The sequence below is a fragment of the Macaca fascicularis genome, chromosome 1 (assembly GCF_037993035.2).
Source record: "Macaca fascicularis isolate 582-1 chromosome 1, T2T-MFA8v1.1".
NCBI classification, from domain to species: Eukaryota; Metazoa; Chordata; class Mammalia; order Primates; family Cercopithecidae; genus Macaca; species Macaca fascicularis.
In genome coordinates this window covers 73,571,745-73,587,546 of record NC_088375.1, presented here as the reverse complement: position 1 = coordinate 73,587,546, position 15,802 = coordinate 73,571,745, and the positions used below count along the sequence as shown (strand labels likewise).

Here is a 15,802-nt window from a genome sequence, read left to right as displayed (position 1 = left end):
TAGAATAAAGAAATACGTCCTCATTCAGCAAAACCTTACCAAGTACAGAGCCTCCTATATGTAGTTCTTTGGGGACAGGAATGGTGCTAGGAATTAGGTAATCTGAAACCTGAGATCTATATAATGTTACTCATCTGCCCAGGAAAATTCAGTTCCACGGTTAGCTGACTGACCAAATGTAGTACTGAAGTATTTTATGGTGTGAATGACTGTTTTATTGAGTTCATGGAATGAACTAAAATAATCACATTTCTTTTCTATTTCATCTTAAATGTTTGATGGAAATGCTGCCTGAACTCCCTAGGATAAATGTTTTGGTTTTCTCATCATTTCCAAAAGCTTGGCATTCCCTGAGCAACAGAGCACTAATAAAGCTGTAGCACTCGTTGTCCCAGAGCCTGGAAATCTAGGTCCTTAGGAATGACAGGAGGGAAAGGGAGCACCTTGCCTCAGCCCCATTGTCTCCATGCTTATTTTTAATTACCTCAAAGCTTTAGAAACATGATCCCGTAAATGCTTTGTGGGAATAGTGGCGAATGCACTCATCATGTGAAATCCATAAATTGCTTATAATCCTCTCAAGATGTTAAAAAAAGCATTAAGTAATTGAAGACAGGAAGTCCTCAGTTAATTATTTAGAGGTGTTATCAATGCTTTAAGTAAACTGAAGCGTTTTCTGCTATCTCACTGAGCTGAATACCATGGGGACGAAGGAGTAGCAGCCATCATCTTCTCATATTCACTAATGCAAACAGCGCATGGCAGCTTGTCAATAAAAGACCTTTTCATATCATTTATTACTAAACACATCCACCATCCTGTACAGAACAATTTGGACATCAGTTATGGCATTGTTTCACTTTGGGCTACCTCTACATTATACGTGGGCCTCCTAATGTGAGTTTAGGAATAGAAGAAAGGATTAACTAAATAATTAAGGCCACTGAGAAAAAAATGAATTAGTTGTGTCCTGTTTAGCATCAACTATAATAAGGACCTGTGTGTCTCTTAACTCTGGGAAAACTATTTTCCAAAATAATTAATTAAAAGTTACTCATCATTGCATTTCATTTAAAAGGAAAAACCCACCAGCATTAAATTAGCAAGGAAAGAATAATTTACTTTCCTTTCTCATCTTCCTAGAAGTTAATGAAAACTTTGTGTGCTAAATAGCATAAACTCTAACAATGCTGGTTGTAGCAGAAAATGTAATACTAATGTTATACTGAGAAAGATACCTTACACTTCACTTTTTTTTTTTTTTTTTGAGACGGAGTCTCGCTCTGTCGCCCAGGCTGGAGTGCAGTGGCCGGATCTCAGCTCACTGCAAGCTCCGCCTCCCGGGTTCGGACCATTCTCCTGTCTCAGCCTCCTGAGTAGCTGGGACTACAGGCGCCCGCCACCTCGCCCGGCTAGTTTTTTGTATTTTTTAGTAGAGACGGGGTTTCACCGTGTTAGCCAGGATGGTCTCGATCTCCTGACCTAGTGATCCGCCCGTCTCGGCCTCCCAAAGTGCTGGGATTACAGGCTTGAGCCACCGCGCCCGGCCACACTTCACTTTTGAAAAAGAGAAAACATACTTTAACCATCAATACAACAAAATGTAGAAATTCTTCATAAGGGATTTTATTCTTAGATAACTCTGCTAGGTGTTCCCATATTATCTTTGCTCTCATAGTAATTATCACATTTTATTCTAATAGCCTTTCCTCTTGTCTCTGTTCCACAATTAGTAATAGGTAATGCTTTTTAAGTACAGAGACAGTAGCTTCCTGTTTGCCATTGTGTTCCTGGTACCTATCACATTACTTAATATATTCACAGAGTGTTTGTTGAATGAATAAATACTGAATAGTAAACTAGTATTTGACTACATTCTGTTTCAAATGGAGATAAAAATGCCACTGTCAAACATATCTAAATCTCAGACAGATCTGGCAACAAAATTGTGGGGTCCAGTGCAAAATGAAAATTCAGGCCCCTTGTTCAGAAATCATTAAAATGTCAAGACAATGAAAGCAGAGCATAGAAGTAAGCTCACATGTTTCCAAGCATGGCACCTTGTTTGATTGCACAGTCGAAAGTCCACAAATCCAACCCTGATCTTCACCAGTCTGGACTTAATTGCAGTATATTTCTTTAATTAAAACAGATAGCAAGAAAACTAGGATGGTGATAATGTCCTCAAAAAGCTTTGAGAGTTTCTTCTGTGGTTGTATGCAATGCTCCAGGCTGCATTCCCCTCAGTTACTATGTAACTATTGACCACCAAGCTTTAGGGACCTGTGAAAATAGTGATAAGAGTTTATTTTCTTTTCATTTTTTCAACTCTGAGAGCAACTAAATTTGTGCCTGACCAAAAAAGAAAAAAAAAGTAGCACCAACCGCTTTTTCTCGTTTTAAAACCTGCCTATGGATAAAAATATTAAGGCCAAAGAACTATAATTGATAGCTGCCTAGACAAAGGTATTTTTTTAAATTCTCCTTAAATCCCGGATATTCCAGTGTACTTTGCTGGACGCTAGTTCTCTTTTGTCACTCCAGTTCTGGCCACCCCCTTCCCTTTGCAATGTCCTCATTGTCTCATGTTTGAGCAACATCAGATTTTGCTGCCACCTGACATCACATTTTGTTTTTAGAGAAGAAAAGTCTGCCTGGAAATGCAGAGAAGAATCCTCAGTCTAGTATAACACTGAACTTGAAAGAGGAAAAGTATTTATTAAAATATTTATTTAATACTTATTAAAATACTGTCACTAAAATCAAAATATATATATAATATAATTAATATTATATTTTTGTTGCTATATTTATTCCAGATATACATCAACATTAAGACTATTATTTAGACACCATCAAAGAGAAAGGGTCTTTCCTTGCTGGTGTCTAAATAATAGTCTTAATGCTGATGTATATCTGGAAAGAGAGTCTGCCAAAGAAGTAACTTGTTAGGAAAGACGTCTTGGGATCAGGAAGATATTGGAGAGAGGGACCTAAGTTATGGTTCAGAATTTCACATGAAATGTAGAATTAATAACGCAAGTTAGCTTATAGCAAGTAGTCAGAACTAAAAGTCATGAAGTGATCTTACTGGCATGTGCAATGAAAGAGGCTCTTTGTTTTGATGTTCAGTTCATATGAGGTAGCAACTGAATTCATAAAGCATGAATACAGAAAATGGACAGTATCAATGCTGCCCAAGTGGGGGGACAAGAAATTGGCTTGGGTAAGAGGCATGGGCAGCTGTTGAGATTGTGAAGGATGGTACCATCCAGAAAAGATGGCTTTAGCATGTGAGCTCCTGAAATAATCCTTAATCAAATTCTGTAAAACAAATTCTAGTTTAAAGGCACCTTAGATGTCTGTAAAGTAATTCCATGATGCTTTTGTGTATCAGTTTTGAACATCTAGATTTTCACAGATTATCAGATTGATATAAGTAGAATGCTGATATGGCTCTATCCATCACAATCAAGATGACCAGTGGATGCTGGAGTTCCTGCGAATCTCAGTAGGCAGAGATGCTCTGAAAGGGATCATTTAGTGAGATCCCAGGCAAGTGAGGGCAAAAGGAAGCACTATCATTATAGCTGTCGTGGTATATACCCTGGGGCTCGTTGTCTTGCACTAAGAAAGAATTCAGGACACAGACACATGTGGGTGGGTTAAGGAGTGGAAAGTTTGATAGAAGAGAGAGGAGAGCAACTCCTTGTGAGAGAGAGAGAGAGAGAGAAAGAGAGAGAGAGAGACAGACATCCGAAAAAGTGAGGAGGCAGTGGATCACAGCAGATTTTATAGGCAGGCTGGAGAAGGCAGTGTCTGATTTATATAGGGCTCACAGATTGGTTCGATCAAGTATGATATTTACATAGTGTGAGGGGAAGGCTGGTCACCGCACCCTAATCTTATTATACAAATGGGCCTTCCAGTTGATTGGCTCCGTCTTGTCTGTGCCTTACAGTACAAGTGGCTGACAAGGAGAAGGGAAGATGGAGCCGCCATCTTGAACATGTATGGTCCTTAGTTCCTGCCCACATTCACCCATGCAAGCACCCAGCTTGCTTGCCTATGTCTGCAGCTCGACTTTACATGCTTGCCCTTTGTTAGAAAATTATTTGGGGCTTTTCACTAAAAAGAAAAGCCTTACCGAGGACTCCCATACCTTTACTATCTGCCTAAGTGATTTCTTCTTAACTCCTGTATCATTAGTAACAGACACTGAATGTGAGTGTCCGAGGGGCCAGACCACACATCCAGTTTGGGTGAACTGGTGCCAGGACAGATGACTTATCCGCAGGATGGTTATTTACAATACTTTATAACCACCTAACAAAAACTTTTTAACGTAACTCAGGCCTCTCAGTGCTTGAGCTAATCACTAAACATGCTGATGGAGGAACTCACAGAATTACATATTCTTTAGGGCTATTTGGTAGTTCTTTAGAACATAACAGATGACACTCTAGAACAATTGGCTGAATGTTTTGAAGTAGCACTTGCTATGTGAAATTATAATGGCTAATGTGCCTTTTTTTGACTATTTATCAGGAGATTAAAAATTGGAAGCAAGCTGTTCTTTATAGAGTACATCTAATATAACTTTTGTAAACATGGGTTTTATTTTCCAAATCATATTTTTATGAACTAAAGGCAGACATTTTGCAGTCCCTTTTAGCACACATTTACTCTTGAAAGTAACGTTACTTGGAAGTGTAATTGTAATGAGTTTGGTTATATTATGCTTCTTTCCTTTAAAAAAGAACATGATTCCCTGTAGGGAAATTCAGGTAATTTGCAGCCACAGTAATCTTCACTATACTGAAATGTTAAATACTTGGCTTTTCTCCATGCATTTGCCTTTCTGTACTCTACAACTGCTATTTCCTACTCTTCTAATTCAATGCTGAGCACTTGAATGATGTTTTCTTTTCTCCTTCTACTCTTCGACTTCAGGATTAAGTTACAGTTGGAACGGTTCCTTTGAGACATCTCTTTATTTCCCTCTTCTCATCCTGATCAATTCATGAGTAGTTTTCAATTGGTGTGCCCTTTTCATTGCCTGTTGCTAATATGTCATATATATCTTGTTTTAAGCACTACCGATAGAGGCTTACTTAAAATGACAGCAAATTCCAGTTGAAATGTGTTCATTTTATTGAGTTTTACAGAGTCGTATATATGAAAGGTCATCAGGTTCATGTAAATCATCTATGCCTGATAGTAGTTGATGCTTTCTTACAGATTATCTGAGCCAAGCCTATTAGTAATCCAATCCTCTAACAATATGAAAAATATAAAAACTAAAAGAATATGGTTTTAAATTTTCTAAATTATGGATTTAGATATTGCCTTCACTTAAATTAATCTGTAGACCTATTAAGCAGTCTCTACTATCATGCCTACAGTTTCTAGATATAGAAACTGAGGAACCTAGAAACCAGAAAACTTCCTTGTAGTCAAGTACTTAGTAAGTAGATAAGTATTAGAACCCAAATAGCCTAATTTCAGACTGCTTTCTTAGCAGAGAACATGACTCAGTACCTCACTACATGACGCATAATAATATTTAAAATGAAAATATTTAAATATATAGTCCCACTTGAATTTTTTATATTACTGGAAATTTCACTGGGCTTTGAGCTATTTATGTCATGGTTTTTATTATAAGGCTAGGAAGCCTGATCCAGTTGTTCTGGGCCACATTTCTCAGTGTAACTGCCCAAGTTCCAATACTGGCTGGCTGGCTGGCTGGCTGGCTTTCTTTCTTTCTTTCTTTCTTTCTTTTTTTTTTTTTTTTTCAGTCTCGCTACTATGTCACCCAGGCTGGAGCGCAGTGGCAGGATCTCAGCTCACTACCGCCTCTGCCTCCCAGGTTCAAGCAATTCTCCAGCCTCAGCCTCTCAAACAGCTGGGACTATAGGCATGTGCCACTACGCCTGGCTAATGTTTGTAGGGTTTTTTTTAAGTAGAGACGGGGTTTCACTATGTTGGCCAGGCTGATCTCAAACTCCTGACCTTAGGTGATCTACCCGCCTCGTCCTTCCAAAGTGCTGGGACTACAGGCATGAGCCACTGCACCTGGCCCCAGCCCTTTCTTATCTCTGTGATCATAGGCAATTTCCTCCAACTTTCTGTGCCTTAGCTTCCTTATTTGTATAATGAACAAATAATAGCATGCACAGCAGAAAGTTAGTGTGGGCATTGATTATATTAACACTCATAAAGTGCACAGAAGAGGGCCAAGTAGTAGTAAATGCTCAATAAACTTTTGCTAGTATGTCATTTACATAATCTTATAACTAACTTCCTTTAAAATAACTGCAATTCTCATAAAATATATTTAGTTAATGTATAGAGTCCAATGAAAACAGAATTAAAAACAGATCAACAAAAACAAAAACACCCTGAGTTTGGTTTGTTGGGTTTTTTCTTCCTAATTTATAGTTTTTGTGCTGGTGTTTGAACTAAATTGTTCTAACTTTTTTTTTCATTTTGAGCAGCTACAATGTATACAATTATGACTTGCCAATTAAAATAATATTAATTTTAATAAAGAGCAGCTGCAATGGTTTCTACCATTTTTATGTCTTCTAAATGCCGCTTAATCTTCAGAGGGAAGGCAGCCATTGAGTAACTTAAATACTATTAGCTCTAGCTCTTATGTGATGGGAGAACATAGAGCTGGTGTTCAGGCTTGGGTCATCTATACACTCCTCAGCCCAGATGAAGTCAACACTAAATAAAGTACAAAGCCTGATAGTGGACAAACGACTGGCTTATCCAAGGAAACTGTGAGTTTTGTTCTAAAAAGCAGGAACAGACCCTGGAAGGTAAATATGGCAGGTGTGAAGTTGCTTGATACACATTAGCAAACATCTTTTGAAATGAGCCTAAGTATTTCTACACTTTGCCCACATGGTCCATTAAACTGGCCAGCATGGCTACATTTCAGGGACAGACACAGCTCTAGAGGATAAAGTGCCAATGAATTAGAGTAAAACTGCCATTCTCCCCATATTCACTTGCAGACATGTCTCCCACTCTCATCCTTTTGGTTCTTCAATCTTTGTCTCCTTTCCTTAGTGCACCATGTTGACTCCTCTTGATTTGACAATATGTTTGAACTCCTCTGACTTCTTGACCAAGGTTTTCTGCTCAGTGCTGAGTTTGCCATTCCTCCTTGATTCTAGTACACCAGTAGCTTCAAGAGAAACATATTCCTTCCACCAGCCCTACCCCCATATCCTGCTAGGTGAAACTACCCCATTTAATGTAAACACCTGTAGCTTGGTGAACCTACCCCATTTAATGTAAACTCTTTTGATGCACTTTCCTCCCTCTTTCAAAAATCCCTAAGTTGCTGGATACTCTACTGTTGTACCATGCCTAAACACCTGCCTTCTCAAATTCTAGGCTGTAAGTAAAATGGAGACCACTCAACTTGCTGCAGAAAGGCTTTGTCAAGAAATGACAATTTATATTTTTATATACATTAATTTTCCTTTCAACTACAATTCTCATTACAAATACTCTCAATCCTCTAATCAACCTTAGCAAACCTCTGTGATTATGAATTTTCTTTTTTCCCTAATGCTCATCCTAAAATTTTCTTTTACAGTCACTGCATATCTGAAATCAGACCAACCAGGACCATGTTGAGGAAGATAACTGAGGCCATTGTTTTGGTCAGAATATTCCAGAAAAAAAAATAAAGTATCTGTTTACTTTTAGCTACCAGATTTACATCTGGCATTCAGGAAAAAATCTAGAATATATGTATTGCTCACAAATTATATTAATTTCTGTTATTTTATTAATATTCTGCAACTAAAAAAAATCTCCAACTCAAAGAAATCAATGCCATGGGCAGGGATACTGATGGAATTATGAGGAAGGACCTTTTTGGTCAGGTCACATGGTGACAGACATCGTAGCCTCATATCTCTGCAAACTTTATGGGACACTATCGTGGGCATGCTCTTCCTTAAGCAATATTTGTTCAACATTGAATGCCTAAAAATGGGCACTATGGGGGAAAATGACCTCCCAAAAAGACTCACTCAGTGATGTCATTTCTACTCTCAAAGGGCTTATATTCTAAATGGGGAAAATAAGATACTTAGGTAAAATGGTATCACACTGGTCAAGACCCTTTTAGTCAGTAGTGAGAGTGAAGAGGAGACATTGTCAAGCTAAACGAGTTTGCCACTGCAACCTCTGAGTTTCATTCTTGAATGTTCCCTTCCATTATTTTGAGCTCTACATTTTGTAATCTTAGCATTTTCCCATAAGCTTTTATCAAACATATGTGGCTTGGGTATGGCTTAGATCTTTAGTCATATTCTTCATCTGTAAATCAGGTAAATATCAAAATTATGTAAATCCTCCAAAGCAAGCAAATGGAAGATTATAATCAAATAAGTGCCTGCATCTTATCACTAAATTGATAAGAAAATACAAAGGGCTCTGAAGCTAAACCTTGGGGCAGCTCCAGCTGCAGAACATTATTGCTTTAGCAGAGAACCCAGACTACTGCTCTCATTCTAAATGAATGAGATCGGTAATTTTTTCATTCATTGAACAAACATACCTTTTGTGCCTGTCACAATCCTAAGGATACAGAGAGGCAAAACAAAGTTGTTGTTCTTTCAGAACATACATCTAAAGTGGGAGACAAATAACAAATAAGCAAGAGACACAGCAAACATCAGAGATGGTTGAAGGCTATGAAATAAGAAAATTATGTGAGGTGATAAAACGTGATGGATGGGTTGTTTAGATGAAGTGGTCAAAATTTTTTAAAATGTAGCATTTGAGGAGAAATCTGCATAAACGGACAAAGTGACACATGAACATCTCTGAAGGAACGGTCATTCCACCAAAAGAACAAAATATGTGAAAATGTAGCTCAAAATATGTGAAAAAATAAGCATAACAATCATTGGATTCATCTGTAACTTAGTTCAATTATTTAACAAATAGGCTAAGTCCTGTTGTTTTAAAATACTATTTTTTTCTCAAAGAGAGCTTTGGCATTGTTTGAACTTTCCCAAGCGTCAAGGGAGAGATGTCTTGTAAGCCTCTATATCCTCCTTGTTGAATGCTGCTGAGTTTTGAAGTTGCTTCTGCTAGAATGAAATACTACTTTGTGTATCCTATTTCATCTTCTCCTGTCTGCTAGATGCTATAATGATTCCCCATTTTACAGATCAGTAGACCAAGGCGAAGAGAGCTCAGTAACTCTCACAAGGTCACCAGCCACGCACAGAGCAGCAAAATCTAACAATATACAACTTCTATTTTAGATGGATTGTCATTCTTTTCTCCCTGAAAACTTACGAACTATTACCATGCTGTATCATATTCTGAATACGAAAGAAGTAATAAGCACCATCTCTTCTCCAAATTAGCCTTAATCTACGTGTAAAGACAAAATCAACACACCAAAAAAAAAAAAAAAAAAAAAAAAAGGCACATTAGGCAGAGTGCAAAGTTTAAAAACAAAAGTGTTGGTTGGCATTAATATGAGCTGAATATGACTTGGGGCAAGAAAATGTTGAATCTAACGTTCTTTTTATTTTCCTGCCCCTATTTATATAAGAAGCAATTGCAGAGACTGGAATGGTTAGCCTGGAGAAGAGAAGACTCAGGGGGTTTTGATAACTGTCTACAAACATTTGAAGAACTGTCATGTGGAAAAGAAATTAGATTTGTTCTATATGTCCCCAGGGGTGAAAGCGATAGAAAGATTTCATCACAATATAAGGAAGGACTTTCAAACAAAATAAGGATAACTCTAGGGCTCTCTAAAGATGAAATGGGCTCTATGGGAGACGGAGTGCTCTGATCGTATAGACGGGACAGCCTCTTCAATGACATCTTGTATAGGGAATCAAGAGAAGGGTAGATGGTTCACATGAATTTTAAGGTCTCTTCTATGGCTGAGAATTTATTAGTTTATCAGTGATAAATGAAATTTTGCTCAACACTTAACCTCTTATGAGGTTCAGACCTTTAAAGAGTGTTTTAAAGAGTACTCTTAAATGTTTTGGCTATCATATCTACAACTCTGCATGTTACTTCTGGTGCCTAATTGATAATAAATAATCCTCTTAAGGTGTACTTTATTTCTTGCTTGCTTTTTCTAGGTCTCCAGCCATACACCAACTACAGTTTCACGCTTACGGCTTGTACATCTGCTGGGTGCACTTCAAGCGAGCCTTTTCTAGGTCAGACACTGCAGGCAGCTCCTGAAGGTAATGAAACAATATCCATGGTTTGAGGGAAGAAATTTTCACACAGCATTTTGAGATGGAATCTGTAAATTCCTTCATAACAAACAAGGAAGAGGCAATAAAGTTGATAGGTACAGAATAAAATCGTATTCTAGGTTCCCATTCTTCAGGCTTGATTCATGTGTAGCTTCCCAAGATCAGTTCGCTTTCAATTCTTTAACCTTTTTAGAGTTGACTTTCTGTGGAAAGAAGAATTATTGAAATTTTTAAAAAACTCAGATGTTAAACAAATATTTTGGGAGCATCTAATATGTAATAAGCACCATGCTCACTGCTGAAGTTGTTTAAAATATTCTCTGCCCTCAAGATTGACAATCAAGTAGAAGTGATAGGAGAAAGATCTGTATGAAGAGAGAAAATCTAAAAGTTGATGTTAAGACAGAACAAATGAATAGAGTACTAAGGTTGGCCTGAAGAGGAAGAAACAATAACCCATCATTGACATCAAGAAAGACTTTATGGAGCAGATGACTTCTGAGATGGACCACAAGAAACAAGGATTTTGACAAATGAACAGTGATGTACAGAGATGTACAACCAGATGCAGTTTGAAGGAATATAAGATGGAATCATCACCTTAGACGGCAAATTGGAAATGTCTATTACATTTAAATTGTTAATTTCCCATGATACAGCCATTCTGTTTTCATCATTTATGCCAGAAACTGTGCCACACTGCTCAAGGAGGCATCCACCAGGATGTTTATTGACGCATTTATTTTGTTTAATAGCAAAATGTTGGGAGCAATTTTAATGTTTGTGAGTAGGAGAATTGCTAAATAAAATCAGCTATCCTCATATTGTGGAATTTCATGCACCAATATAAAAGAATGAGATGATCAGTTCATACAAAGAGGAAGTTATGAAATTATATGAATGTATAAGAACAAACTGAGAAAATGACATTTGTTGTTAATGGTTAATAAATAAATGCATTTAAAAATCCAGGAAGTATACACACCAACTGATAGCAATGGTTACCCATGCATTGAGAGGTGGGATGGGTGGTGTCATTTACTTTCAAAAGAATAATATACTAAGTGGCATGTGTTAGTGATCAACTAATTATTTTGTTAATCTTCATTATCTGCCTATTTTTCATATGGGGAAACCAAGGCATAAATAAGTTTCTAAACAGAAATGCAATGTTAATTACCACCATAGACTCCTGAACTACTTGTCCATTACTCTTCTAATGAAAGGGATTGTTGTACCTCAGAATATTAGACCTGAACTTCCTACCAGTAAATGGGGAATAAAATGGAAAATTCCACATATGGGGCATATGGCTCCTCACCAGGAATTCACTAATGATGTTTTCTATATAAAGAATGTTTCATGTCAAAAAGCTTAGTGTTCCTTTGAAAGGAAGAAACCAGCAGTGGATTTTTTGGAAAGGTAAACTATCAAATGGATACTTTGATGATAATGGATAATTTCTAAAGGATCTATCAACCAGATTTGGCTGAAACTCAAGCCTGATAAAATAACGGAATCTCTTGTTCCACTCCTGTCTACCAAATTCATGTATTTAAATTCATTGGAAATACACATCTATTTTCCCACTTTTCCCGACAAAATTTCTTGAAAGGACTTACATTTTATGACTTTAAAATTGTAGCTTTCAACAGTGCAGGGTAATGTGATATGAGAAATGCCCTTAATTTTTTTTTAACTGTATGTACCTTTCCTTTAACACAAACAACCATGCAAAGAAATGATAAACAAAATTGACTTCCCTCTGCAGAAGAAACACGGATTTAGGGCCATTTTCTGGCTGAATAAGTGCCATTTATATATGACCCATATATGATATAAATATAGTACGAATGCTTAACTTGGGAACACCTTAGCAATCACATTAAGTTTTGTTGTTTTATTGTAAAGTGAAAACAAGTATACCATTTTAAATTATTCACCCAGATATAACTAATTATAAAATGCCATTTTGAAATATATCGGATATAATTTGAAGATCTCATATATGAATATCTTAAGTGAACATGAAGAGAATTAAAAGAAGTGTTTAGCATAGCCAATGCAACCTGAGCTCTTTTCACTTGCCTATCATTTTCAATCTAAGAAAAAATAAATGCACATTACAACCTCATTGATAAGTTGGACACAGTACTCTACAGTTTTATCCTCATAGAAAACTGTGTACCTGTACCTTTAGTCACATAATGGGAAGATTTTGAATGGAATTATTACTCCTCTTTTCTACAATTACTGAAGTCCAAGTGAGTTCTAATTCATTTTAGAGATAAATCATGCAAAATTGCAGACATCCTTTCCTCTAGCATTGACAATGTGGAAAAAATAAGGGAAAAGAAGAACCAGTCTTTTTCAGTTTCATTCTAGATTCCTCTTCCTCTGCCCTTCTTTTAACGTTTATGTGCCCTTTGTTTTTCCTCTACTGTTTGCACTATAACTCCCAAGCTGTTCTGGAATTCTTAAGCACTGGCTTTATCTCCTAACGGAGGCTGAGAGCTACCAAATACTAAAACTACCCTTGTGGATTTAAATCCTATTTATGTATTGGTCTACTACATGTTTATATTTAGGTGTTTTTCAAAAACTTTAACCTCAGTACTTCACCACTTAATTCTTCCACTCCACTCTACTCCTCAACCTGCTTTTCTTCTTCTCTCAGATACTACCACCTACCTATCACCTAAGCCCAAAGCTTGACATTCTTGATGGCTCCCTTTTCCATAAGTAATACATAATTCTTCATAAAATCTTATTTGTTTTAAATCTTAAGGACTTTTTAAAACATTGTTCTTCTTTACCATCCGTTTTACCACTACCTTGGTTCAGATCTTTATAGTTATAAGAAGAGAAGTTCTCTGGATTCTCGTAACTAGGTTTGCTTCCTCTAGTCATTTTTAGTCATTTTTCCTCTTTCTCACATCCCACATCCTAATTCTTTTTCCTCTTTTGACAAAATAAGAATATGCCATATTAGTCACCTCCATAAAATCCCATTTCCTTCCAGGAAGACATACATCCATATCTCCTTAGCAAAGCAACATGGACCCCCTCAAGTTTTAACTTCCATCAATTTTTCAAGGCTTTCAGTCTTCCCCACATGCCATGCAATGCACCAGTCATGCCACGGTATGTGCAGTCCTGCTATCCTTGCCCATATTTCTAGGACTTTCTGTGGGTTCCCCTCAGCCTGAACTCCCTTTCCCTACATCCTCACTCAGTTAATGCCCACCTTTTCAAAACTTGGTTCGCACATCTCCCCTTCTGAAATCTTCCATTACAACCACCTACTTCCTACCCATCTCCATTTCTCCCCACAGTCTGTGTCAGGTTACCCTTTCTAAGTGTTCTAACGGATACTGTGTCTCCTTCTCTTAAAGCATGTATCATACTGGAGTACAATTTTTTATCAACATCTTTATTCATCATGATACATGAACTCCATGAAGGGTAAGACTGAGTCTTTATCTTCATATCCACAGTGCCCAACACAGAAAATGACACAGAGTCAGATAGAATGTTGAGTGAATAAATTAACAAATACTAAATAGTCCAGAATTCAGTGCATCCCTGACATCAACTAATACAAAATTGGTTCCTATCACCAGATTTCACGAGAAAAACAATCCACAATAAATGTTGGGAATTTTGAATTGGAATGAAGATTTGTAGGGACATGAGAAGTGGGTAATATTGCATGCAACTCAAGATAAATTTAAAACAAATACAGTAGACATATTATACTGGTTGTCATTGTGTAAAGAGGCCCACAAAGGTTTACTTCTACCTTTCCCGTTTTAACCTCTCAGCTAGTTTACCCCACCCCATCCTCTTAGGTTACTTTCCTCCCTACTATTCATTTCTTTCCCTTGAACTGCCTCAATTTGCTCCCTTATTATACAGAATAGGTTTTTCTGGTTTTACCTGAGACTTAGACTGGGGTTACATGGTGAAGCGAACAAATTCTCCACCTAGGACTTGTTAATATATCCCACCAAAGATCATCTTACTCTAGCAAAGATTTCTTGCAGCTGCCAAGATAATGATGTCCTCATATCAACATCCAAGTAAAAATGCGGCACTTTCTGATTATGTATACATTTGAACTGCATCTTATCAATCAAACCAACGGATATGGAGTTATTACCAACTTTAACAGAGCTTTTGCCAGCCTGTATAAATAATAAACTCAACTTTTACTTAAAAGTTGAAACAAACCCAAAATTACGTTTCATTTTATTTTATTAGCTCCTCCACATCCACAGGCTTTATTGACTGTTTCAAATCAGAAACCAAGCAATAGCCATTCTAGTATCTTGGTGATTTTTAATACAACATTCAAGATGAAAAAGATGTAACTATAGGAAGCAGATTATGAGTTAAGACTTTATACTTTATCTTTTGAATCAACAAATTAATATTACATTTAAATCAGAACTCTGGTTGAATCATCTAGCAGCTGTTGGCAGAGAAACCCACACATAAATATATACTATGATTTGTGAACTTTTCCAAATACCTAGAACAGAGCAAACTCTCAGAACAAAATGAACTGCTTTCTTCTCAGGAATATATTGCTCCTTAGAAAGCTGGGATGTTTGAGACATTTTTGAAATCTATCTTGTTTCTTTCAGGATGCTGCTAAATAAATTGCATTTTGTTCTTCTGAAAATTTTTCTTCTAAAGTGTCAAAATCTTATCCTATGCAGAGTAACCTACACAGGAGATACAATCAAGCAAAAGCTATTGATTACAAGGAACCTAATATTGAAATGAGTTTTTTTTTAATCTCCAGAAGACATTTACAGTGTCTAATCAGAGTATAACTCGATAACAACATAAAGTGGTAGGATTGAGCTTTCTCATTGCTGGGTTCTCCATCAATAGGTTTGTACATCTATAAGAGTATTTGAATGTTTGACATTGAATTACAGTTGTTTGTGTGTATACTTTGTCTTTTAGACAGAAGTATAAACTCCTTGAAAGAGTGAGCCACATCTTAGTCATCTCTGCTTTCCCTAGAACTGCCTGCAGTGCTTAGCATAGTATTTTGCAGGAGATATATTTACAATAAATCTATTCACTAAACTTGTATTAGGCATTGTGTTATCCATAGAGATACATTGACAAATAAGACAGAGAAGATCCCTGCTACCATGGAAGTAATTTTGCATCAAAGCAAGAAAAAGGAGTGGACTGCACTGTCATATAACGTAAAAATAATAGTATGTTGAAGAAAGAATTTTATTATGATATTTTGAGTGTTAAGAAGGAAATAGAAAAAGCCATGCAATACAGAGAAACTAGGTTGGGACTCCATTAGATGGGGTTCAAGTTAGAGTTAAGAGAGTGTTAAAATAAGGTCTTATCAATAAGGTGATAATTACACAAGTAACTGAACTATGAGAACATTCTACATATAAGAGCAATTCTGCATAGGAGAACAAAATTCAAAAATGTCATGTTGCAAGGGAACAAAAGTGTTCCAGGTCAAAGGAATGGAAGTTCAAAAGCCC

At 36.7% G+C, this 15,802-nt stretch overlaps 1 protein-coding gene across 1 annotated transcript in view; it reads left to right on the top strand.

Annotated features, from left to right (window-relative positions):
- Positions 1 to 15,802, top strand: part of USH2A (usherin) — an 800,507-nt gene that overhangs the window by 648,940 nt on the left and 135,765 nt on the right. The window contains exon 56 of the mRNA XM_005540847.5: positions 10,149 to 10,256. Within this exon, the coding sequence (XP_005540904.3) occupies positions 10,149 to 10,256 (108 nt within the window). The remainder of the gene's footprint in view (positions 1 to 10,148; positions 10,257 to 15,802) is intronic.